Source organism: Anas acuta (genome assembly GCF_963932015.1).
Source record: "Anas acuta chromosome 2 unlocalized genomic scaffold, bAnaAcu1.1 SUPER_2_unloc_1, whole genome shotgun sequence".
Classification (NCBI taxonomy): domain Eukaryota; kingdom Metazoa; phylum Chordata; class Aves; order Anseriformes; family Anatidae; genus Anas; species Anas acuta.
Genome location: NW_027075980.1, coordinates 198,733 through 224,203, shown reverse-complemented (window position 1 = coordinate 224,203; position 25,471 = coordinate 198,733). Strand labels below are relative to the sequence as shown.

The 25,471-nt window shown below is 46.9% G+C and overlaps 1 protein-coding gene across 35 annotated transcripts in view; it reads left to right on the top strand.

Annotated features, from left to right (window-relative positions):
- Positions 1 to 25,471, top strand: part of SCRIB (scribble planar cell polarity protein) — a 114,540-nt gene that overhangs the window by 1,889 nt on the left and 87,180 nt on the right. For all 35 annotated transcript variants that reach the window (XM_068668151.1, XM_068668156.1, XM_068668159.1 and 32 more), the window contains exons 2-5: positions 21,099 to 21,216; positions 21,466 to 21,544; positions 22,820 to 22,909; positions 23,646 to 23,702. In XM_068668151.1, coding sequence (XP_068524252.1) covers positions 21,099 to 21,216; positions 21,466 to 21,544; positions 22,820 to 22,909; positions 23,646 to 23,702 — 344 coding nt within the window. The remainder of the gene's footprint in view (positions 1 to 21,098; positions 21,217 to 21,465; positions 21,545 to 22,819; positions 22,910 to 23,645; positions 23,703 to 25,471) is intronic.

Genomic DNA, 25,471 nt, shown 5'->3' with positions numbered 1-25,471 from the left:
AAAGGTAATTATTCTTTGTTTTAAAGTTTCTTGTTAAACTACTCATGTTTTTCTTATTGATGTAAATTTTAGGGAAAAAAGAATCTGGAAAAAAAAACAACCCCTGCTTTTCAGTTATAGTGACACTAGTATGATCCTTCTGTCAGCTTTCTTCCGTCATGTGTCTGGGGATCATTGTACAATTTAGGTGGGGACCTTTCTCAAACTACTGGAAAATTTGTGTTACAGGCAGGTTCGGACTTATGAATGAGTATCAGTCTCTTTTGCAGAGGAGGCGAATTGCATCACATCTGCAATGAACCTGCCGATCCTCACACTGCGCAACTCCTCCTTATCCCTCTGAATACTCAGAGTCTTACTTTGTGTTTATGTAGAAACTGGTTAGACTTCTACATAAGCCGAAGATACTGTGTTTTCTTTTATGTTAGCTTTCGAAAAGCATCTTTTGGACAACAAATGCAAATTTTATACTGCCTCTTTATTTGGTCAGTGATCAGATATCTGTGAAAGCAGGTGCTGTGTGTCTGTCCTAACCACCATCTCCTTCCTGCTGTCACTCCAACTACTTGTACTGTTCTGCTTTGGACCATCAGAGTCCTTGTTGTGATCTGTCTCAGGATCGTGGGTTCCCTTTCTGGTGATGGAGTTGTCCCCAGTTTCCAGAGTTTTCTGGTGAGGGATTATTAGAAAAAGCAATAGAGAAGAGAAAAATAAGATTATATGATCACGAATGGTGCTTCTGGTCCTCCAATCTCAAAAGAGGTGTGGTAAAGTCATAAGGGATACAGAGAATGGGGAACAGAAGGCTTGATAGAGGGGGTATGCAACAGCTTTCACACAAGGCAAAGAAAAGTTTGTGAGGTCTCCTTGGTCTGAAAAAGATAGTGCCACTCCTCCGTCAGATGGTAGATGTCTGGAGTACCACAAATGGCCTGCAGGGATTGAACAGGGAGCAACTGACCACTGGTTCTTGCAGCCCAAGGACCGAGGGCATTAACTGAAACCAAAAAGGGCTCAGTTCAGAAACAATTTTTACTGAAAGGGTTGTTAGGCACTGGAACAGGCTGCCCAGGGAGGTGGTGGAGTCACCATCCCTGGAAGTCTTCAAAAGACGTTTAGATGTGGAGCTTAGGGATATGGTCTAGTGGGGACTGTTAGTGTTAGGTTAGAGGTTGGACTCGATGATCTTGAGGTCTCTTCCAACCTAGAAATTCTGTGATTCTGTAATTTTTCATGCACATTGTAGTTAAGCTGACGTGTGGAATTACTTGTCAGATGACATAACGGATGCTCAGTTTACATGGGCTCCTGAAAGAGAAGACAACCAAAAACGAATAAATACAAAGCCCTCATGTTTGACTGAGAAGTGGCTTGTGCTGCGTATCCTGGGAGAGACCTGGAAGTACTGTTTTGGACTTCATGTAGTCACACTCTTCTGTATCGAATACTGTCTGCAGCAGCTATGGGCTTTCTTCAGCAGTGAGAGCCACCAGCCATCTCTAGCAAAATCTAAACGCCCTCTCCCTCAGAAGCAGGGTGAGGGTCAAATACACACAGCTGGGGCAGTGAGCGTAGTACCTCTAAGTGCTGGCCACTCTTGAATGGAGCAAAGGAGCTGGTGGATGCTGCTGAGATATGCTGTGTCCTGGAGACGTGTCAGGAAGACCAAGCAGAAATAGGTCCTAAAGTTTTTCCCTTTGCAGCCACCCCTACCACGTTTCCTCCAGCTGGTGACGCGGATGGTTGGGTAGTCCAGATGAAGTTGATGGTCTTTGGTAGAACAAGGCTGCGAGGTCAGACTCGCCTGAGGCATGACCCAGTATGTCCGCATGTTTTCTGCAGTTCAGAGCTGCGCTTTTTAGGCCCGGGTGTCGTTCCCGACACACAAATCACATGCAGGAAGGGTGTTATTAAGCGGTATTACTGCTGTGGACTGTGTGGTCATGGACATGGATCTAATGGAGGGGTGAGAATCTGCGTGTTAGGTGAGGTGGATGAAAGTTGAAAGTAAATTGCCCTTTCACCAGGGGAAGAGAGGACAGCAGTGCGTGCTCTGGGCACACGTTTCCCTCGGGGACAGCAATCAGAGGGGTCTTTGGTTGGGGTGGGGAGGGTCCCTTCCAGGTGAGACACTTCACGGAAAGATGTGTCTTTTGTGGGAGAGAGATGCAGGGAGGAGGATTTGTGCGTACCATGGAGGAAGATACAGGGAAGGGAAAACGTGCTGGTTTCACAGAGTAGAGCTGCACGTGTCCATTCCTTGGGGGAACGGTTTTAGAGAAATACTGAGGTGTGTGTACGGGAGGGAGAGGAGAGCAGCAAATGGAGATGAGTTGGAAGAATGTGAATGAGAGAGAGCACACGGGCTCTAAAGCAAACTTGACCAGAACAAGCACAGGAAGGATTTTTGGGGAAGGCATCTGTGTGGAGGCGGCCTAAGCAAAAGAATGGAGGGGAGGCTGACTTTTGAAAAGGTCCTTCTGTTTTACAGTTAACAAATAACTTCCTTTTAAAATGTTTGAATTTATCTGACCCCTCCTCTGTGGGTTTTCTTACTTACCTTATCCCCTTACCAGGCCATCTCTGTCTGACATACTCTTAATTATTTTTATTCCATTTAATCTGGAGTCCAGAAACACTGGCAATGTCTTGATCCTTCTGTGGCATCATTTTCGTGTGTTCCAGAACTTCCCAGGTCCCTTTCCTGCTACTGTTTCGCTTTTGATCTGATTAGATGATCTGTCTGCCTCCTGGCATTTCTTAATGACACCACACTTTCCTGAACTCTTTCTTCCAAGTTGTAGAAGTGACTGCTTGTTTCTCTCCTTTCTGCAGTGCTGAATAGTCATCTGTCTGCTCTTGCTCCTTTTTTATTTGTCCCACGTGGAATCTTTCTTGTTTTGAGTACGGATTTTTCATTATGGTGACTGAACTCTGGTTATTTGAAGTGATAGATTAAATCTGTGTTGGGAACATCTGCTGCCTTGTTGCAGGGATTTGCTGCCAGGGTGATACAGCATGGTTTAATGGAAAGTGGTGAATTTTATTTGATAAGTTCTCTGCACTCCTCACTGGGGTGCCTGAGTTCTGGAGGACAACGTGCCTTGCGCTGTGCTGACCTGTTCCCTGCCTCGCTTGTATAAAGTGATTTCTGCAGGACCGTGAGCACCTCACAGCAGCAGGATGAAGTCCTTCAGCTAGGGACGTGGTTTTCAAGAGTGCGGCTTGCTAGGTCGCTAGATTAGAGCTACAAGAGGCACCTGACTCGCACAGCACACTGTTTGTGAGAGCAGTTCAGAGGTGCAGGTCTCACCAGAAAGGAATGAAGGTAGCCTGGCGTTCAGCGGAGGAACGTGGAGGCGGTGGACGGAGCAGATCATAGTCAGGAGGCGTCCAGACTCCTGGTGTGTTTTCTGAGGAGTGCTCGGGTTGGAGTACGGGAAGGCAAAAGGGAGATGTCGGAAGAAACCTGGGTGGAGCAGAGATTGTAGGACCTGGAGTGTGTGGGAGGAGGAGGAGGTGGAGCTGAGAAGGAACTGAAAATAGTGAGCAAGTTGATGTGGGGCAGGGAGGAGACATCCAGGCAGTGTCGGCCACAGGGCGCTGCAGACCTTTTGCTGGAAGGATACCTGGCAGGGAGCAAAGTGAGTTCGGGTGGGGCAGGCAAGGCTCATACGAAGAGTGGGGGAAAAAGGAGGAAATAATAGAGCTAGGTTTGATACCAAGTTTTTGAATAGTGATGGTGCTGAAGAGGCAAGCCCTTAGGAATGTATAACTGAGGGGGTGCAGTTCTGTTCCTTTGCTTTTTCCTTACCCAAACTCCTGTGATAAAGTGGGTCCAGTGCAGAAGACTTCCCCCCAGCTGTCCAGCGAGGTGTTTTCATCTTGCACTGAAAAACAGAGGAGAGGGATGCCTGGCTAGAACTCCAAGGATAGAAGGGAGGCCTTGTAGGTCTGCTGCAGATTCCTTCCTGTTCTGGCTTGTTGCTATTTGCATCATGGCAGGGCAACTTCCAAGCTGGTAGAAGCACTCCGGGTTTCAGCGGTTCCTCCTGTTTGGCTGCAGTTAGCCCGGGGCAGCAGCATCGGTGTCCTTTGTCCCAGGCCTGGGATCCTGCTGCTCTGAGCAGGGTGAAACCCGAGAGTGGTATTTGTCACTTTCCCAAGACAAGGTGGGGCGTTGCAAGCCTAATTAAGAGCAGCTTTTAATTTCCTGGCATCTGGGGCTTGCAAGGAGGATCTCAGCTTTTATTTACTTCCACGGAGGAGTGAAGCTGTTCCTTTTAATCTCTGCATGCTAATAGCCCTTCCCTGAGAAAGTCGGGGAGCCATGAATCACCAGTGACTGGCCTCCTCAGTGTTTCACCCTGCCATAACGAGACTCAGCATGCTTGGGTGCCCAGCGAGGGCTGAATGCGCCGGGCACCTTCTCTTTTCCTGCATGTGAATGCTCTGCATCACAGGCTTTGTCAAAACGGCAAGCTGCATTTGCTTAACAAAACTAGCCAAGAAACTGGTTTCACTTGATTGTTACGAGACCTGTGCACAGAGTTGGCATGCTTCTCAATGCCTTTCAGGAGCCATATGAGTTAATGTGTACAAATGGATGTGGTTTTATTTTCCAAAAGCCAGATATTCTGGATGTGCTGCTGCCCAGAAGTTGAAATACTGCAGGCCTTTTCACCCTTATCCTTCCCTCTCTGTACAGTAACCTTCTAACCTGCAATTTGCAGTAACCTGCAAATCCTGGATGGTGACTAGTCACCAGGTAAGGTCCTGGGGTTAGGACTTGTGCTGGAGCGTTAATAGCTGAGAATAAGCTCAGTTATGGAAAAAAGAGCCAATACAACTCTTGGAGATGCAAACAAGAGAACAGGAAAGAGGAAGAAGGAAGTAATTCTGTGTTCTATGGCCTACAAATAAGAATTGACCATTGTCATTTCTCAGTGAGCTGCAAGGTGTGTGGTCGGCTTTCTTTTTGCACAGTGTATAGGTGTGTTGCCCTGTGTGGATCTCCAAAGGAGCTCAGTTCAAAGGAGTGTAACAGTGGGGTAAAAAGACGCACTGGGAGATGAGGTTCAGTGAAGCAAAGTGTTCATGAAGATTTTGGTGCTGTGGCCTAAACAGGGCTTCTTCTTACCAAATTTTCTTTTTCATCAGCTTTGTACAATGAAGTGAGGTCATTAATGGAAATACCTACTCAGGCTCTCCTTTGGGTTCAGCTCATCTTGGTATTGTGTAGAGTTCTAGATACGTCTCTGTATAATGTCAGTAATGTCTTCCATACCTTTGGGTACATCGGCTACATTTGCACCTTTGAGATTTTTTCTTATTCCTCAGCGACAACTCCTAGCATAGGTTCACCTTCCCTTGCTCCTGGTCCAGGCCTCTAAAGAATAAATTCAGCATCACAGTGGCCCTGCGGATCGTTTGATCGATACCTGATCTGCTTGCATGTAAGATCTCTCTTTATTCCCTTTGACTATTTTCTGAGCATCTGCCAGGAATAATTTGGGGGGTGTCTCACTGATGCTTAGGGCTAAAGGCAGGACTAGGTGAACCTCTTTAGGTCCATGAAATTCCTGAGTTTCATGGAATCACAGAATGGGTGAGGTTGGAAGGGACCTCTGGAGGTCATCTGGTCCATTCCCCAATTAATCAGGGCCACCTAGAGCAGGTTGCCCAGGACCATGTCCGGCTGGGTTTTGAAGATCTCCACGGGGTGAGCCTGTCTGGGCAGCCTGTGCCAGTGCTCTGTGACCCGCACAACAAAATGTTCCTTGACAATCAGGGGGAATGTCTTGTGGTCCAGTTTGTGCCCATTGTCTCTTGTGCAGGCCACCAGGCACAGCTGACAAGAGCATGGCTCCATCCTCTGCACCGTCCCTTCAGGTGTTTGTAGACATTGGTAAGATTCCTCTGAGCCTCGTCTTCTCCAGGCTCAGCAGTCTCAGCTCTCTCAGGCTCACAGGAGAGGTGCTGCTTCCTCACGTTTGTAGGCCTTTGCTGGACTCTGTCCGGTATGCCCATTTCTCTCTTGTACTGGGAAGCCCCGAACTGGAGCCAGCCCTCCAGAAGTGACCTCAGCAGTGCTGTGCAGAGGGGCAGGATCACCTTCCTTGACCTGCTGGCAATGCTTTGCGTAATGCAGCCAAGGATACCCTCAGCCTCTTAGTGACAAGGGCACGCTGCTGGCTCCAGGGTCTTTTCCACCAAGCTGTTTCCCAGGCGGGTGGCCCCCAACATGCCCTGTGCCCGGAGCTCTTCCTCCCCTGGCACAGGACCTTTTGAGACCCTTGTCAGTCCACCTCTCCAGCCTGTCAGGGTCCTTCTGGGTGGCTGCACAGTCCTGTGGTGTGTCCACCACTGCCCCCAGTTTCATGCCAGCTTACTGAGGGTGCGCTCTGTCCCATTGTCCAGATCATTAATGGAGATGTTAAATAGGAGCGGACTCAGTATTAACCCTTGGGGCACTGCCGTGCCTTACAGGCTTCCAACTAGACTTTGCACCACTGACCACCTTCTGAGCCCGGCTGTTCAGTTCAACCAGTTTTCTACCCACCTTGCTGTCTGCTCATCCAGCCCGTACATCAGCAGCATCTCCATGAGGGAGTTCTGGGCACGATGCTCTCCCTGCCATCCGTCTGGCTGGTCGTGTCATTGTAGAAGCTTATCATGTTGGTCAGGTGTGACTTCCCCTTGGTTAGTCTGTGCTGACTGCTCCTGTTGATTTTCTTCTCCCTCATGTGCATAGAAATAGTTTCCAGGATGAACTGCTCCATCGCCTTCCCAGGGATCGAGGTGAGGCTGACCAGCCCGTAGTTCTTCAGGTTGTCCTCATTGCCCTTCTAGAAGATAGGAGTGGTGTTTGCTGTCCTCCAGTCTTTGGGCACTTGATTTCATAACATTGCTTCACTGTCTGCCTGACAGCAACTTGAATGAGGCAGGGCACAGTGATGAAAGATTGTGGTGGATCGTGAGACGTGGTGTGTGCTGTGGCAGAGGGATGTGGTGGCCTGCAGAGCTCTTGCATTGCAAGGTCCGTTGTGGCTTCAGGCTCCGCCTTCGTCCATTCCTAGCTCGAGGTATTTAATGCGCTGTGTCTGAGCTGATCCCCAGAGAGCTACCTTGGCACCTTCCTATTTGTGCGCTTCCTGTTCAGAGGAATTGTTTTTGTCTTCTGTGTCTGAGAATCTCCTGCTGTCTCCTTCCACATAGGGGCATTTAACTCTTCTTAAAAACACTTTCAGTCCACCAAATGCACTTCATGAACACCAAGGTTAGAATTTGCTATACTCTGAATACCCTGCTCTGTACCAATTCATAACCTTGATGTTGTCTGCCTTGTCTCAGTTTCTCGGTTTCAGTATTAGAGTTAGTATTCCATTATAAATTAGTATTATTCGTGGTTTTGTTTGTTTGTTCTGGCTTTTTTTTTTTTTGGACTGTCGTTTATTGTGCATCTCAAAGTCACTACCAGTGATGGAGAGGTCTGTTGTGTAAATGTACAGGGTGATATGATTTCTGCCTCAAGAAAATACATTCCCACTTGAAATAATCGGAACAGGTAATTGTTCAACTCTTGACATTCTTCTCCTTTGCTAACATTTGTGGCGTTACGGATAAGTATTTTTTTTCTTTTTTTTTTTTTTTGTTATAATTGCTACCTGACCTTTCTTTGGTCAGAAGATGGTTTAGAAGAGAACTAGGTGGGTACATTGGGTCCCTTTGTAAGCCTGGAGTGATGGAGACTGAAAAAGGCCACTCCTGGGAGGCTGGCATTCTGGGAAAGGAGTGGGTGGGAACAGATAAAAGGTAGAATTGATAAGGGACAGGTCTTTGGATAGTACTTGGGGTGTGTTATGTTTTGCTGCTTCATCTGTCGCCAGAGTCCTGTCCCACGAAGTGATCTCGGTAGATCTTTCCAGATGAATGTTTCTGCAGGATTTCGGTGGGAGATGTCACTGGGGAACCAGGGTGTGTTGGTGGCACTCTTCCAGCCCTCCTGTACAGGACTCAGGGTAGAGGCTGCTTGTGCTCTGGTTTCAGCAGGGCCCCTCTGCTTATGGGTTTGTATGGTGTTGCTTCTTCCTTTGAGATGCACTCTAAGACCATGAATTGCTGCAGTCAGTGAAAACCCCCACAGCTCTGCAAGAGCAAAGCGTTAATTGTGGTGATCTAATTCTGGCTTGGGGATTTCCTTTCTGCAGCCCTGAATTAGTTTGTCATTTCGTTTGGACCAGAGATTTCACTTTGCTTCTGCATTAAATGCTTGGGCATTCTCGGTGTTTGCAGTCGAACAGTTGCTGCATTCTGCCCCTGAGGGGGCTGCATTCCTCAGTCCCCGATTAAATGCCTGGGATGAAGCAGCTGGTGCGCCTTTGGCTCAGAGACAGCTTGCTTTGTCTTAGCTGGAATGTGTCCCCGATGCTTAAGTACTTTTATATATTTGAAATGCATTCCTCAGGGCCTGATACGCGGGGTTAAATAGTCGGAAATCCGGCCGGTCTGCATTACGGAGGGCTGCGTGGCTGCGGCCGGGGAGCAGCCTGCCTGTGCGTGGGTCTCTCCAGCTCTGGTATGTGCGGGGGCACGCGGAGCCGCTGCCTGCTGTCCTGCCCTGTGAGCCAGGAGGAGCCAGGGCCCTGTGCATGGGTCTCCCGTGCTGCACACCAGTGTCTCCGTGTTGTGTTCTGCCTGGGGTGGGAGGGTGGGGAACGGCCCCATCTCGTGTATGGGGGCTGGGGGGGAGGACAGCCCGTTGCTGCCCTTGCTGAAGCCCTAGGGAACGGTGACCTCTCCGTGGGGGGCTGGCTGCAAATGCGAGCCTGGCCAAAGGCTCGTGTGGCTGGTGTTTGGCTGTTGCAGAGGATCGGCTGCTTCTCCTTGGAACTCTGCTGAGTTGCTGCCTTTTGGGTGTTGGTGATTATCTGCTTGTGGTCAGAAGAGGCTAAAGCTAGTTTGGCGAAAGAGTGGAGAATGGAACAGCGCTATAATTGGAGTGGCTATTGGGGAGGATCCCTTGTTTGGGATGGCAGATGGATGCGTATCCACTGCCTGTAGTCTTGCTCGCTCACGTAGGTCTGACAGAGTAACCTGCCAATGCCACAGGGATCTCTGAGGAATGTCCTGGTGTCAGGGTATACCTGAGTGGTGGCACTGATGCCTTCCCCTTGGCATCAGGGCTTCCCTGTAAGGGTGGGGTGCGGCCTCTCCACTGAAGCTCCAAGCTGCAGGTGTTTAGATCTCTCAGTGGTGATGATCGTGTTTTTGACCTCTGCTCTGTTAAGTCCATAAACCTCACTATGTTTCAGATGGGAATGATTCTTTTCCTTGTTTCAAGCCGTTCTGGCAACATATATTGCTTGGATCGTTTCTCTCAGGGTAGGGAAAGGTCTCTCTGGAATGTACTGCTCTGGTGGTGAAACTTAGTGCTGCCTGGGGGTGCTTGGGTCTTCCAAGTGGGCTGACCCCTGCTCTGCCGGGAGAGCTGCACAGTCCTGGGGCTGACGTCCTGCCTGCGTTGGTCAGCTATGGGATAGAAGTCTTCCTGGTTCTTTGGCCTCACCTGTCAGGAGTTGGCTTTGAGCACAGTGATTTTGAAGGACTGAGTTTCAACCTTAAAGCCGAGCAATTCTGAAGTGCTTTGCTTTGTGTTCTTTTTTACTCCCAGCTCTCTGTGAATCTCTCCTATACAGCAGGCTTTCCAAAGGCAATCCCACTGGTACAGTCATCAAAGACCATCTCTCTTTTATCACAGACGTAAGAGGAGGAACCCCAGTTCTGTTAACACTTCTAGTGCTAGATCTGACACGTGCTCCAGCGTGCTGCCACCTTGGCCATGGAGTGCCCAACAGTCTCTTGCTGCCTCCACAGATAATGCTTTAGATGTAAAGCCTATGTTAAGCAGGACAATGTGAATGAAGCATAAGGCTCAAATATGTGGCCTGGTTTTGCTGCAAAAAATTTGAGGAGCTGCTCAAGCTGCTGTATTTCAGTGATGACACCTGCCTACAGTGGCTGAGTCCTCTGTGTTCTGGTGGTGTTCCTGTGACCCCAGCCCATGATAGCATAGAAAGCATGGGAAACCAGGCCCTGGTCTTGCTCATGAATCACCAGGAACATTGCAATTATTTTCCTGCTACACAGTCGATCCTGCCTTTAATTAGACATGTGCTGTCCTGCTGAAGGCAGTGGGACTCTACCAGCAGGGTTTGACAGCCGGACTTGAAATTCTTCTAAGAGTAATAAGGTCATAGAATCATAGAATGGTTTTGGTTGGAAGAGACCTTAAAGATCATCTAATTCTAACCCCCCCTGTCATGGGCAGTGACACTTCCCACTAGACCAGGTTGCCCCATCCGACATGGCCTTGAGCACTTATAGGGATGGGGCATCCATCCACAACTTCCCTAGGTAACCTGTTCCACTGCCTCAACAGCCTCTGAGTAAAGAATTTCTTCCTTATATCTAATGTAATTCTGCCTTCTTCTAGTTTAAAGCCATTATTCCTTGTCCTGCCGCTCCACTCCGACAGAGTCCCTCTCCAGCTTTCCTGTAGCCCCCTTTACGTATTAGAAGGTTGTTATAAGGTCTTCTCCAGGCTGAACAACCCCAACTCCCTCAGCCTGTCTTTGTAGGAGAGGTGTTCCAGCCCTTTGATCATCTTTGTGGCCCTCCTCTGGACTCATTCTAATACTTCTGTGTCCTTCTTATGCTGGGGATCCCAGCGCTGAACACAGTACTCTAGGCGAGGTCTCATGAGAGCAGAGTAGCAGGGAGTATCACTTCCCTAGACCTGCATTTGATGTAGCCTAGGATATGGTTGGTTTTCTGGGCTGCAAGTGTACATTGCTGGCTCATGTTGAGCTTCTCACCCACCAGCACCTCCAGGTCCTTCTCCTCAGGGCTGCTCTCAATCCATTCTTCACTCAGCCTGTATTTGTGCTTGGGATTGCCCTGGCCCAGATGCAGGACCTTGCGCTTGGCCTTGTTGAACCTCATGAGGTTCGCACAGGTCCACCTCTCGAGCCTGTCAAGGTCCCTCTGGATGGCGTTCCTTCCTTCCCTCCAGCAGGGAATCCCCACAGTGCAGCAGTTACCCAGGCGGTGTTGGCTTGCTCACTCCTTGCAGCAAAATCGCCCAACCCAAACAGCTCTGTGGCTCTGGGCCTTTGCGTCTGAGGCAGCCTGTGGGTCACAGGTTGTTTTTGAGGAAACGGGGAGATGTCTAAGTCCTGCTGAACCTAGGAACACCCTAATAGTTTTAACTGCAGAAGCAAGAAGGTTTGGGGCAATTCTGGTGTGAACGGCATGTTTACAGCGCGGACCCAGTTCCTCTAGATATGTAAGTCTCTGGATATATAAGTTGTCACTGCCTTATTTCAAAACCATTGGCCTGTGTGTCAGATCATTGTGGCTCTGTGGCTATATGAGCTGGGTGTCTGACTCCTCTTCCTCTGGCATGCACCTGGCTCCTCCTAAGTGCTGCTAAGCTTGAGAAACGCTGCATCTTTCTAAAGCACTTTGTTGAAGTCCGCTTAAAGCGTGCTTGGCTGAGGAGACAAATTGCCTGCAGCCTCTTGTCTGCTGTGTGCAGGGGGCGTCCTGGCACTGAGGCAGCCCCCACGAGCAGCCTGCTACTTCTTGTGAGAAAATGGGAGAGGAGCCGGGACATGCAGCCATGGGGATGGCTCTCCTGCAGGCACAGGCAGGAGCGTGAGGCTGGCCATCAGAGGAGAGCAGCAAGGTGACACCGGGAACAAAGGCGCCTGTGTCCTGGTCCCTGTCCCCAGGCAGGCACAGTGCCCTTGGCAGGACTGGTGTTTGGGTTGTGACACGGAAACATGACTGTGCAGACGTGGACGGCTTCATGCCTGTCTCTGTGTTAGCGTCAGTATGGGGAACACAAAGGGGTCTCCTTGCATTAGCAGCAGTTGAGTGGAGAGCTGGGGCTCTGCCGCAGAGAGGCTGGAAGCTCTTTATTCTGTACCCTCAAGAAAACAAAGGTTCAGAAAAGAGTTCAGAAACCAACCCAGGCCTCAGGCAGACCTGGAAGGGGGGAGCAGACTGCATCTGAAGTACTGGGTATTTTCATCATCCCTTGGGTGCTTCAGCACCAAAGAGGTTTTCTCTGCTTGCTTGGCTGTGAAAACGTACCTTTCTGCATGTGGGGTGGGAGGTGTGGGGCGTATGGGCTCATTTTTCTATCATAAGAATTGTGGGGTAGGCACAGGGCGCTGGCCTTGGCTGCAGGTGCCACAGGCTGGATCACAGAATCGTAGAATCATTAAGGTTGGAAAAGACCTCCAAGAACATCTACTGCAACTGTCCCACTACCACCAATGTCACACGCTAGACCATGTCCCCAAGCACCACGTCCAATCTTTCCCTGAACACCCCCAGCGACGGTGACCCCACCACCTCCCTGGGCAACCCATCCCAATACCTGACTGCTCTTTCTGAGAAGAGATGTCTCCTAATTTCCAACCTAAACCCATTCCCTCTAGGCCTATCGCTGGTTATCTGCAAGAAGAGGCTGACCCCCAGCTCCTCACACCTTCCTTTCAGGTAGTTGTAGAGAGCAATGAGGTCTCCCCTGACCCTCCGGGGTAAACAACCTCAGTTTCCTGAGCTGCTCCTCACAGGACTTGTGTTCCAGGCCCTTCACCAGCTTCGTAGTCCTTCTCTGGACACGTTCCAGGGCCTTGATGTCTTTCCTGAAGTGAGGCGCCCAAAACTGAACACCGTACTCGAGGTGTGGCCTCATCAGAGCTGAGCACAGGGGACCGATCACCTCCCTGGTCCTGCTGGCTGCACTGTTCCTGATACAAGCCAGGATGCCGTTGGCCTCCTTGGCCACCTGGGCACACTGCAGGCTCGTGTTCAGGTGAGCGTCAACCAACACCTCCAGGTCCTCTTCCTCTGCACAGCTTTCCAGCCACTCTGCCCCATGCCTGTAGCATTGCATGGGGTTGTTGTGACCAAAGTGCAGGAACCGGCACTTAGCCATGTTGAACCTCATCCCATGGCCTCTGCCCAGCGACCCGTCCTGTCCAGGTCCCTCTGCAGGGCCTTCCTACCCTCCAGCAGATCCACACTTCCCCCCAGCTTGGTGTCATCTGCAAACTTAGTGAGGGTGCACTCAGTCACCCTCTGTGGCAGGCATTGCCAGTCAGCACAAGGTGCATGGTGGCTTTGGGTATGTCGGTGTCCCTGGCCCTGCCACTTATTTCCGCGCTGCCTTGGTCATTCCTGTGCTGAAACCCTTCCTGCCGAAGCAGGGGGCCAGTTCCCCTGAGCCTCTCCTGCACAGGCAGCTGTGGTGGCTGGGGTCACGCAGCACTGCTGTGCAGGAGAGGGGACTGAGGGGACTGTCCCCTGCCGAGCGGGGCTGGCTCTTTGGCCATTCGTCCTGTTTGGGGAATGGTTGGCTTTCCAGGTCTGCCCTCAGGATTTTGTTGTTGCTGGGAAATGGCGTAGTTGAGTAGTGTTTCCAAGGGTTTGTTCTGATCCATTCATTCATTATTCTTTCTCCTTTTCTTAATTTTCCACCTCTAGATCTGGCTAAGTGAGCAGAGAAAGGAGGCATGGCTCTGCTAAGTGTTACACTTCAGCAGAAAGGAAGCCCTTGGTGGTGGCGTCCAAATTGCCAGCGTCACTATCTGAATACTGTGGTTCTCCAAGCTAACCCAGGAGCTCCATTAACCTTTTGTTCATGTCCTGGGGCTTTGCCACAGCCTCAGTAGTAATGTTGGGAGCTTTGTGGATATGAAAGTAGACAGAGGCAGGATTAAAGTTCAGAAAAGTAAGCCGTTTCAGCAAACTGAAGAAACACAACTTAGTGGAGGTATGCTAATTGCAGAGAGGAGGAGGGAGCCTCAGACATTTTCTAGGACCTCTTGTAGACAAGCAATAGTTTATAAGGGCTTTTTTAGGATTTAGCTGTGTATATATGTGTTGTGTGTGACTTTGCATGTACTTGATGGCTGTGTTGCCATTCAGAGGGAACGTGACAGCTAGAAAAATGGGCCGACAGGAGTCTCATGCAGTTCAACAAAGGCAGATGCCAAGTTCTGCATGCACGGAGGAATAATCTCACACACCGTTACAGTCAAGGAAATGACCACCAAAAGAAGCTTTGCGGAAATACCGGGGATCCTGATGGACAAGAAGTTGATCCACAGATAGGAAGAGCGTTGACAGCAGGTCACTAGAAGTGGTTCTTCTGCTCTGCTCAGCGCTGGTGAAAGCATATCTGGAGGACAGTGTCAGAGTGGGTCTCCCCAGTGCAGAAAATACATGGATGGACAAGATTGTGTCCATCCATGGGCACAAAGATGGTTAAGGTTAAAGGACTGGAGCATCTGTGATACAGGGAAAAGCTGAGAGAATTGAGACTCTTCACCCTGGAGGATAGAAGGCTGAGAGGAAATTTACAAATGTATATAACCTGTCAGGGAGTGAAGGAGATGGAGCTAGACTTTTCCGTAGTGTCCAGTAACAGGACAAAGAGGTGATGGGCAAAGAGTGAAATAGAGGAAATTCAGTTTAAACAGATTGAAACACGTTTTTTTTTTTTTTTTTTTTTTTTTCTCCTCTTTTAACTGAAAGCACTGTTGAATACTGAAACATGTTGCCCACTGAGTTTGCAAAATGGCCATCCTTGGAGATTCCCAAAACAAAATGGGACACAGCCCTGGGAAACCTGCTGTAGTTGAGCCTGCCTTGAGCAAGGGTTGGATAAGCCAATCTTGAGAGATCCCTTCCAACTGCAACCATTCTATGATTCTGCTGGGCCTGCCCCAGTGACACAAATTGCCTTTTTGAGAGAACTACTGTGTTTGAAAATCTGCCTCCTTCCCTTACTGACCTTGCTATGTGCTCTTTTGCAGTTTGGCAGATACTGCGTGTCTAGAAGCTTACTGTGCTGCCTATTTTTCCTGGAAGCTCTCTGCTAGTATCCATAGGCAGTGGGATTTCTGCCTCTAGCTGATGGATAGAGTTGTGTGTGAAGGAAGGGGTGACAAGCTCCATTCCTTCTCTTGCAGAACAGGAGAAGGCTGAGGCAGCTAGTTTGGGAGTGGGACGGTCAGTGTTCCTCAAGTGTGGGAGGGAAATAGGGGACTGTCAAACTTCTGTCTCAGTATTTAGGCATCTCCCTCTCTTCGTTTTGGTCAGCACCAAACGTGGTCTTGCTCATGTTATGAGCAAGAAACAAGTTCTGGATCTTTGGTCCTTAGCATCTGTATGTGAAGCTCAGTACTTTTTCAATACAGAGATTTTTTAGTTCCTCAGCAGGAGCCAAAGGTGAATCTGCCAAATGGGTCCAGTATTTGCTGCTACCAATGTTTCTTGTTTTCTTATGTGGTTAGAGCCTGTTGTTGTTTCTCTTGAGTAAAACCACAATATGCTGTTTGGAAATGTTCTTTGAGTAGGACTGACCTAACTGTTGAAGATGAGTGTTCTGTGGTCAGGATGGCTGTTGGTAATATTTCAGTTTGAAGCTAATGCTTCTTTCCCTTTTCCCAGTAGAAAAAAAAAAGGGGGGGGGTGGAGGGGGGAGGCGGGTTGAGCTCGAGGCTTTTTCTTTGGTTATGCAAACAGGCCTGTGATTTTGACCTCACGTTGCACGTACTACCATTGACAATGTTCTTTGCATGTCGTACTTGATCACCTCCTTTTGGATGTTGTTCTCAGAGGTGTTCAGTTTCCATAATTTGTCCCCATGTTTAGAGTTTATCTCCTTGTAGGGTCTGGCAGAATGCCCTGGCATTGAAGAAGGCCAGCAGGCCACCCTCCTGGGTGTATGGCTAGGAGCTCACCCGGAGACTGGAGAAGTGATTGTTCCCTCTGCAGAGCACACCTTGGTAACGTGTCCATTTTTCCAGTTTGGAGCCCGCAATGCAAGAACAGCGTGGACAAATTGGTGTGAGGGGCGGAGGGCTCGGTAAGGTGTGCAGGGGCTGAAGCACTTGCTGTGATAGGATAGGCCAAAGGGACTTCTTCAGCCTGGAGAAGACTGCTCTGAAGGGACTTCATAAAGCCTGCCAGTGCGTACAGGGAGGTGGGTTATCGAGGTGATGGAGTCCAGTGGTCCCTGGCAGGAGTAGGAGAGGCATGGGGTATTGTTGGACTAGGAGGTTCTGGCTGGTACAAGGATGTTCAGTGAGGATAATAAAGAGGCAGGTGCAGAGGCCTAGAGAATTTTTTGATCCTCCATCATTGGAGGTTTTGAAGACTTGACTAGACAAAGGCCTGAGCTACCTGGTCCAACTTCATAGATGACCCTTGGAGCAAGGGATTGGACTAGAGACCTCCCGAGGTTCCTTCCAACCTGAATTATTTCATGATTTTGTGATAAAGGTCTGTGAGGTACAAGGGATTAAGGGGATATTGCTTCATTGTCCATTTGGACTAAAAAACCCACGGATCTAGTTTGTCTTGTTTTGTAAGAGATTGAAGTAATCAAATTTTATTTCATAATCATAGATAAACTTGGGTGACTTTTCAAGTATTTGCCTGATTTTGTCTTTAGAGGGGATCCTGAATGAGGATGTCACTGCTGAAAACATGCTGCAGAGCCTGCATTTCACATTTTTCTGTATTTTATGCAATGTTATAATTTTGAGCACTGAAGTTACTTATCTTTCATCTTAAAGTGCTTTAGAGGCTCTTTATACTTTTCACTAATTTTCAGCCTATCAGTACATTAATGAGAGCAATGGCTTATGTATTTCCAGTCTGTTATATTGTAATTGCACTGCTCTGGATATTCTAAGAATTTATGCCACCTGAATTGTATTTGCAAGACAATTTTGTAGTTGCTTTCTATCTTAGGCATCCTGTAGTCGTTCACTTACTTTGACAACAAAATGTAATATATTCTGATTCACAAAAGCCTTTCCTCCTACCCAGCTACGCTGTTAATATATTAATATATAATTTATACCCTCACATCTTTGTGTTGAGCCTCTTTTTTATGTGTCATAATCTCTATCGTATTCTGAGCTGGCTGAATTCCTCTGCATCAGAGTCTAGTTTCACTAATCCATGTTTGCTCTCTGTGGTCTTTGGGCTTCTGGTTTGCTAGTGAACTGTGAAAGTTTGTCATTCGTTTTTTTCTCTCCAGACTTGTGGTTTTATTATTATATCGCTCTAGTTGGAAGGATCTAAGTCATGCAACTTTGGTGGTTTTTCTGTGTGTGTGTGTATGCGTGTGTTTTGGTGCTCAGAAAATCTTGAAGTTGTGTGTTTCATCTCAATAGAGACATACTGTATGGTGCTAAATCTGTGATTTTTTTCCCAGCTGTGTGAAACATGATTAACAGTGATTAGAAAAAGGGATAATTACTGGTCTCCAAAGAGACATTTGCTTTGGCTTTCACTCTTAGTTCCAGTAACAATCTTACAATTAATTTGTTCTTCCAGTGTCACAAGTGATTCTGTTGTGCGGTCACGTTTTGTAAATCTGGCTGTTGGAGTTACGAGTTGAAGTATCCAGTTTCCAGAACAGTGAAATGAAAATTGCATGCATCATGCTAGATCTAGTGTTTGCAGTCTTCTCAGTTCTTGATTACCTCATGTTGTCACGCATTACATCATACTAAATTTACAGTCTTAGCAGAGATAAGAGCAAACTTGACTACTTGATAGGTTTTTTCCTAAAAACCTTGCTACTGTAAACGGGAAGCGTGCTTTTGTTTCCTCCTGCAGAAAGACTCCCTTTTGAACAGCAGCTGAACAACCAGCGTGTTTCAGCAGTGCTCATCTATCTGCTGAGGCATTTTTACTGTAATGACACCTCAGTCTGTACTACACCAGTTACGGAATCACCGATAAGCTGTCCTGGCAAAACTCCTTGTGCTGTTAGTGAAAACAGTGTTGAACAAAGCAGTCTGTAAAGGGAAAATACAGACCTGGTGCGTCTGTGTTTCAGCTGCCAGCATTTCACTGACACAGTCCTGTTGGTAAGGGGTTAACAGTGAGGACTAAGTAGCTGTTACCTAACAGAATTAAAAACAGGTTCTTTCTGGTCAGACTGGGCATGGCAGGTCACTTGGGTCCTGTTGAACTTTCTTCTCTTGCAAATAAAAAATCTTAATTCTCGCACAAGAACACTAATTCTACACCTGTCTTTTGTGATTTCCCCTGATAACTTCTAACTAATTTGAATTTTGTCACATCTATCTATCTATCTATCTATTTATTTTATTTTATTTATTTATTTATTTATTTTTAAGTCCAGCTTAACTGACGTCTAAGGAGTGGGATGTACTACTCTGATGTTCTGGTGTTTACTGAATGGAAATTTCTGCACATACCTGATAATGGTCTGTCAGTACTGTGAAGTTTTGAGTTTATTTGGTCACCAAAAAAAAAAAAAGTCTGTGTCAGGAAAAAAACCACGTTGTTTAATAGGTGTAAAACAAAATACAAAACAAGGTATCTTGCAGTGTCGTGTTTAGTAGATGACTTCCAGGAGTGAAGTTAATTGAATGTGAAGAATCGAGATTGTCACAGCAGCCTAACGCTGAGGCTTGGTCTGCACTTAGCCTCCAAAGCACGTCTGTGTGCATGTAGGTTCTGATTATTTTCAGTAACATAGCTGTGCTAGTAAAATGCCTGTTAAGCAGTTTGTTTTGTTAGATTGTGATAAACTGCATGGATACAACTGCTGTGCCAAAGAAGTGTTTTTTTGTTTTTTTTTAACAAGTGCTTTTTTTTGATGGCCTAGCTAAGAAAGTCACATAACTGTAGGCGAAAGAGAAGTCGTTCACAGCTAGCAGTTCCCTCCACAGATGACTATTTTTAAATCCCTGTGTCAATAAATACTTCCCATTTATCTTGCAGTGCAACGTATAGCATGATTTTATTTAGTAAATTCTATTTTTTTAAAGTCTGCACATCTAATTTGAGACTGTTTAAAATCTGTAGCCAGAAGCACTAGAAGTTTGGACTATAGATGTTCCGTTCCCTTTGTTATTTTCCAACTTGCAGACTCTAGCAGGTCAACACAATGTCTTGCCTGGAATTTCCTTACATTCTAAAATTAGGAGAAGGATCTAAGAAACAATAGCAAATCAAGTCTCTAAATGTCCTGCTCTGGCTTGAGGCTTTGCTGTCATTTAGACTTTCACCTACTTCCTTTTTTCTTAAACTGATTTTACATTAGATAAACTGAATTAAAAAGAGCTCCTGCTGCTCAAAATCAGACCGAATTTGCCCTTCTCCTGATAAAGCTTTTCATGCTCCCGATGTCCTAAAGCAGTACAGCATCCAGCTCTGGTGCTGTTCAGCCCGTGTTTCTTGCTGTGTGGGGGGTGATGTGGAAGCCTGACAAGCTCGGTGTAGCTGCGGCCGTGTTGGGCAGTCCTCGCACTGCACACGCACCCAGCAGCACTTCCTGGCTGAGACACCTCTGTGGGAAACTGCAGAGGCATGGGTCTACAGCACAGAAGCTTTTTTTTTGAGAAAAATCAGGTGCATACAACTCGTTAGCCTGTCTGGTGGGGTGAGCAGCTCTCTTCGTTGTCTGTGTATCTTTTCACAGTCACGTTTTGCATCACCTTTACTTCCTTCCCCATCCCTTGTCTGGCTTGTGTTCTTGTGTTTCACAGGGTTATGAGATAGCTGAGGGTGCCCTCCCACCCCAAACTGAATGAATTTCAATACCCCCTTAGCTGTTCCTGGGGCAAGTCTGTTTCAGCAGCCTTTTATACAGATGGATTACTGGAAAGGTAACTGAGGAAGACCTCAAATTCTTGTTTGGTCCTTCTCAGTGAGGCAGCCTTGACTCTGAACCTGTTGTCTGATCTGCAAATAAGCTTGAGATTGCATTTTCTCTTGCTTAGTGTAACTCCATTTCTGCCTCTGGTTTAGCACAGACAAGGTGATTACGTGGATTAGAAGTGGCTTGTCCTTGTCACTTCATAGACATGAGTTTTTACCAAGCTTCTTTTCAATTTTCTTTTTCATCGTGGGTTGAGGTGTTACCTCTTAAGGTTTGGTCATCTAAAACTCAAAAGCTGTTAGAGATATCTTAGAGTACTCATCTGTGATGTGGCAGAACCCAAACACATAATCAGAGTCTTGCTTCAGTGTTATTACACGTGTAACAGTCTCTGCCTTGATCTATTTGTAGGTTATGGGTAAACGTCTTGAAACTGTCTCTTTCTGCATCAGGTTAATAATGTTTGTTTGTTATTCCCAGCCATTCTAAAACAATCCAGGAAATACAGCAAACGCCACAGCCTTGGTTTCCATCCTGTCCTATATCCTATGTCCAACAATAGCTAGAAGCAGCTGCAAGATTTGTCAAGCTAATAATTATAGTACGTTATGTCTGGTAAACATACTGAGAGGCTGTTTATGTCTAAAAGAGGATGATGGATGAAAGTTCTAATTTACTTCTTATAGGTAATGTAATTCACTTCTAAGGACAAGAGTAGGTGTGAAGAAATTGAACGTTACTGGACTAGCACACCTCTAGAGGCTTTCCTTCTCTGATTCTTGGTTACTTGGACCCTACAGATAGTTTGCTCACTCCTTTTCTAGTACAAGTGGCACAAATGTTTTCCCTGTTGTAGGAAACCGAGACTGATGTCTTGACAAGCTGTACTGTACAGCAGGAATGTTTATGACAGCAGGGACAGGATTCAGTCTGAATGTCCTCTTGTGTTTCTCCTTTGTTGGCTTCTCTGAACTGTATTCATAAACATCGTCGGGTCTGTTTGTGAGCTCCTTTATTGTGACTTCCTCATGGTGGGAGTATGTGAATGCCTAGGACGGGTGTTCTGTGTTTCCTAAGGTACCTGTTCATTTTGCATCCTACACAGGAAGGAGAAGGGCAGTGGGATAATAGAGATATTAAATAAATCATTAAGCTAGACTCATTACATTACGGGTTTCACCCTTGTCTCTTGTAGACCTTAACCGGGGTTCTCATCTGTGCAATGACTGCACTTTGGGGCCCTCAGCAGGAGGGAGGTTGAGAAGAGATGGCATTTGTCTCCAAGGATGGATGCTTGCCCTGAGGTGAGACGACACGTTTTCCACAGAACTGCTGCTGACCCAGTTTTGTTCTCTTCCTGTCCTAGCCTTTCTTCAGGCTTCTGAACCTGCGCAAACTGGGCCTGAGTGACAATGAAATACAGAGACTTCCCCCTGAGGTTGCCAACTTCATGCAGCTGGTGGAACTGGACATCTCCCGTAACGGTAAGGTCAGAGCTCAGTGGGGGAATAGATGCCCCACAGTCTTGCTTCTTTGCATACTGCACTGCTGTGTGCATTTCTGCGCTGAGAGTCAGAACAGTTCACAGTCCTGCAGAGTGATCTGTCGTGGGTCCGGAGCTGTGAAAATTTGCTTGTTTTACTGTGTCTCAGGCTGCCACCAGTACCTGGTGTCCCGTTTTCCACATGATGGATTCTCCTCAAGCCTCTTTTTCTTTAATTTTTTTTTCACAGACATTCCAGAAATTCCTGAAAGCATCAAATTCTGCAAATCCTTGGAGATCGCAGACTTCAGTGGGAATCCCCTCTCCAGGTAGGGAAGGTGTATGCAGCCTTTTTGTGCAGCTGAGAATGAGAGTTGAAGTTCCTCATCCTCCCTAGCTTTCTCTGGTCTTCATCTTGTAATTGTTTTCCCTTGAAGTTAAGGCCTAGTATCACCCTGCTTTTGCCAAGACCTCCTGCTGTCTGCTCTCCTGACACGTGGAACACTCAGCATAGGGGAAAGTTGGTGTGGCCTCTCTCTTCTGCAGGGCCTTTGGTTTGGACTTAGGAGGCTTTATTCATACTGATGACACTGGTGTGAGACTTCTGTCCTCTTGCATTGTTTCTTACTCTTTCCCTACTCCTTCACCATGCTGCACAAAACAGAAGGGATGGAGACTGGTTGTGTTATGGAGGAGTACAGAAAGCCTTGCATGCTATCCTTTGCTCTCTCAGTCCTTTTTGCTCTCTGTTGCTTACAACCTAGGGTGGCCATGCTTTGAACCTGTTTGGTCAGTTTCCATGGTAACACAATGCCCAGAACTATGTCTGGGAGCAGGGATCTGCCTTCTCTAGTATTCTCTCTCTAAAGCTCTTAACGCATAATGATCTGGGAATTTGTGTGGCTTCTCTGCCTCAATGAGCTATATTTTAAGGCACTGATGTCTTATGTATTGTCTGCAAGGGTCCCTGGAGATGCCAGCCTGATGCCAGATGCCTGCTGCTCTTGTGCTCCTGGGCAAGTGCTGCCTGTCACCCTTTAAATAGATTTAACTCTGCTTCCCTCTTGTGGTGCCAAACACTGTCAGAATGGGAGAAGCTTTTCAGTCTTTGAGAATCCCCATGCCACAGGAATGAGGAACATTTCTTACCCTACAAGATATTTGTCAGTCTTTTTGTGGCCCAGAATTCATCAGGAAAGAAGGATTTCTCTGCTTTGTGGGTCTCTCCCTGCTCTATTGTACTTTGGCGCTGTTGTGATTGTACTACTTGGTCCTGGGGAATCCAGCAGTGTCCTCTGCAGCAGTATGCCTTACTGGGTATTTGGATTTCTTGGTAGCCCTCCCTTCTTCCAGGTTTAAATGATTGTACTGCAGAAAGCAGTGTGCATACTTGGACATGTAGTGACTTTGTTGCAAGGAGTTTTGTGTCTTGGAAATGGGGCATATCCTGGGTCAGGAGCTGGGGTCAGAATTGGTTCCTGCCTGTCTCATTTGTACCTGTTTATACCAATTGGAATAAGACTGGCTTTTGGGGGATTTGAGTGAGTTCAGCACTGATTTTGCATGCAGAATTGATGGTGCTTTATTCTGTCATGTTTTCACAGACTTCCTGAGGGTTTCACACAGTTGCGGAGCCTGGGCCATTTGGCCCTGAATGATGTGTCCTTGCAGAGCCTCCCTAACGACATTGGAAAGTGAGTATGCTCTGTTCCTCAGAAAGGAGGGGAGGGCCAGGGTAGGAGCACTGTGCTATTGGGGGTGGCAGTGCTAGCAGGACTTGTTGGGCAAGAGCGTGCTCTCCCAGCTACAGCTTGCTGCTGTACTGAATATGCTATCTGAGCACCTCTAAGCATTATTCTTGTTGAAAGGCAACCTTTTTAAAAGTTTATTTCCTGGACTCAGCTGCTTCTACTCTTCCACGGTCAGTGGCACAGGTAAGGTGTAAATCCACGTGTCTCAAATCCTCTATCTTCTCTCCTTTTATGAGTGCCCGTTTGCCCATTTCCAAACAGGTTTGGTCTGTCCTGTGATGTTGAAGTGACTCATGCTTCTAGCAAATAACCAAGGGAAACCTCGTGGTGCTTTGTCCATGAGGTGCAGTGCCCCTCCCATGGGATTTGACTTTCTACATGTGAGGGATTTTTACCTTTTTGGGCAGACAGTCCTTTATGTGACATCATGTTATCTTGCCCCAAGTTTGGACACTGTGTTGTAGCCCCCTGATTTTGCAATAAGGTGTCACCATCATTACAAGTAATTTAAGATATATTTCCCCCTTTCCCTCATCTCCATTTGTGTGTACACACTTAAGCATATGCATTTGTGTGGGACATGAGATACTGTCACAAGGGAAGGGATGTGAACATCTCCTTGGTACCTCTGAAGCCCTATTGAATTAATTTGGCTTTCTAACTCCCTTTTCTCTTACAGTTTAGCAAACCTGGTGACTTTGGAACTACGTGAGAACCTGCTAAAGACTCTACCAACGTGAGTATCTGTTGGCTTCAGGAGTCTCCTGCCTGATAGTTCAGACTCATGGGCTTGCTTTTTTTATAGCACAAGATTTAGAACTTTGATTGGGAGGGCTCAAACCTTTGAATAAGTTAGCTGCATCATGCAGGTTTTCTGTAGATTGTGTTGAGGAGGGAGAGAGATAGTACACATCTCAAGAGCAGGGAAAAATATTTGGAGTCTATCCTCAGCCTCTGTGTCAGAAATGATTTGGAATAGACAGGGTTCCACACAAAAGCTTCTGGAAATTGTGGGAACCTTTTTTCCTTGAGAGGTGGAACAAATGACAATTGTTATGGAAAAAAAGAAATACGAATACGTACTGATGTGGATGTTGGAAGAACTCTGTATACAGTGAAGTTAGTAATTTGAATGTCTACAGTATATTTTGCTTCTTATGTCTATTTTCTTTCTGATTGTCCTGGTTGAGCAGTTTGTGGGAATGGGTGGGAATGGCTTTTCTGCAACGGGTAAAAAATAAGCTGGCAAAGGAATATTCAAGGTAGAAAAGGTAAGTCATATTAAATGTCTCAGAAAGTTAGGAATAGAGCTAACTTTCTGGCAGAGGATATGTTTGGTGCAGCTGATGCTATCAAATAAATAGAATGTGGAGAATTAATAAGGCTGTACATCAATCTTTGATCTGGAGCACATAAGAATTGTCTGCTGAGTTTTCTTTGAGGTTTCATTAGCACTGTCAGCTTGTTTTCTGCCTGCTTATCCATCCAGTCGATGGTTACAACCCCAGTCTTCCTTGAATATACATTGGAAGGGATTCCACCTGACTTTTTTGAACAGCAGTAGGTTTTGGGGCTACACAAACTCCCCAGTGATTGCACGAAGTAAGCAAATACTGTCACCCTTCCTTAGTGTCCTCTTATTACTCATGGCAAGCATTCAATCTGGCTACCTATGTTTTCCTCTGTGCTTTCCTGCTTTATTTAGATAAATGGGCAAAAGAGGCTTCTAATGATGTGTTCAAGCAGGGCTTTGATAATAAGCAGTATCAGTAAACAGTTCAGGATTTAGTTTTGTTTCTTCTGTGATAGCTGTACCTCCCTCACTGCAGGACGTTGCTGTGACTCACGCACGTCCTTTTACAGATGGCTATTTTCCTCCAGGCTTTGCAAGTACAGGGTTTATCTGGTTGTAGAATTAACGCGTCAGTTTTGACCCTTTAGATAAGACATTTCCGAAAGGGAGCTGACAGTCTGCACGGGTCACCTCCCTGGCTTCATACCTGGTGACTATGAAGTGGTAGACACGTAGTTCAAACTAACTCTGCCATCTTGTCTCTGATGCCAAAGTTGCTGGATTTTTTGTGCAGAGAAGTTGAGAGCATTGAAGCACTGTCACAGAAAGGTGATGTTAAGAGGCTGGCTGAGGGGGCCCTACATGGAATATACCAAGGGAGAAGGCAAGAGCTGAAGCTCCTCATGTCAGGCTGAGAACAGACAAGACAGAGAAGTTTGGGCCCTGGCTTTGGGACCCGCTGCTGTCTGTTTTGTGTGTTCTGTGTTCACGCAGGCAGATGTCACCACTATGATAAACTCCATAAGAGGAGCAATGGCTACATCCAGAGCTGGCTTTTAAACTGCAGTGAAGAATGAGTAGCTTTTTACCATCTAGGAATCAGCAAGTAAATAGATTTTGAGAATTCAGTCTGTGAACAGACTCATGGTTTCTGGGAAGATCTCTCATGCCCAGTGTTCCCTTGTTTACCTGAATGAGGCCTCTACACTCCC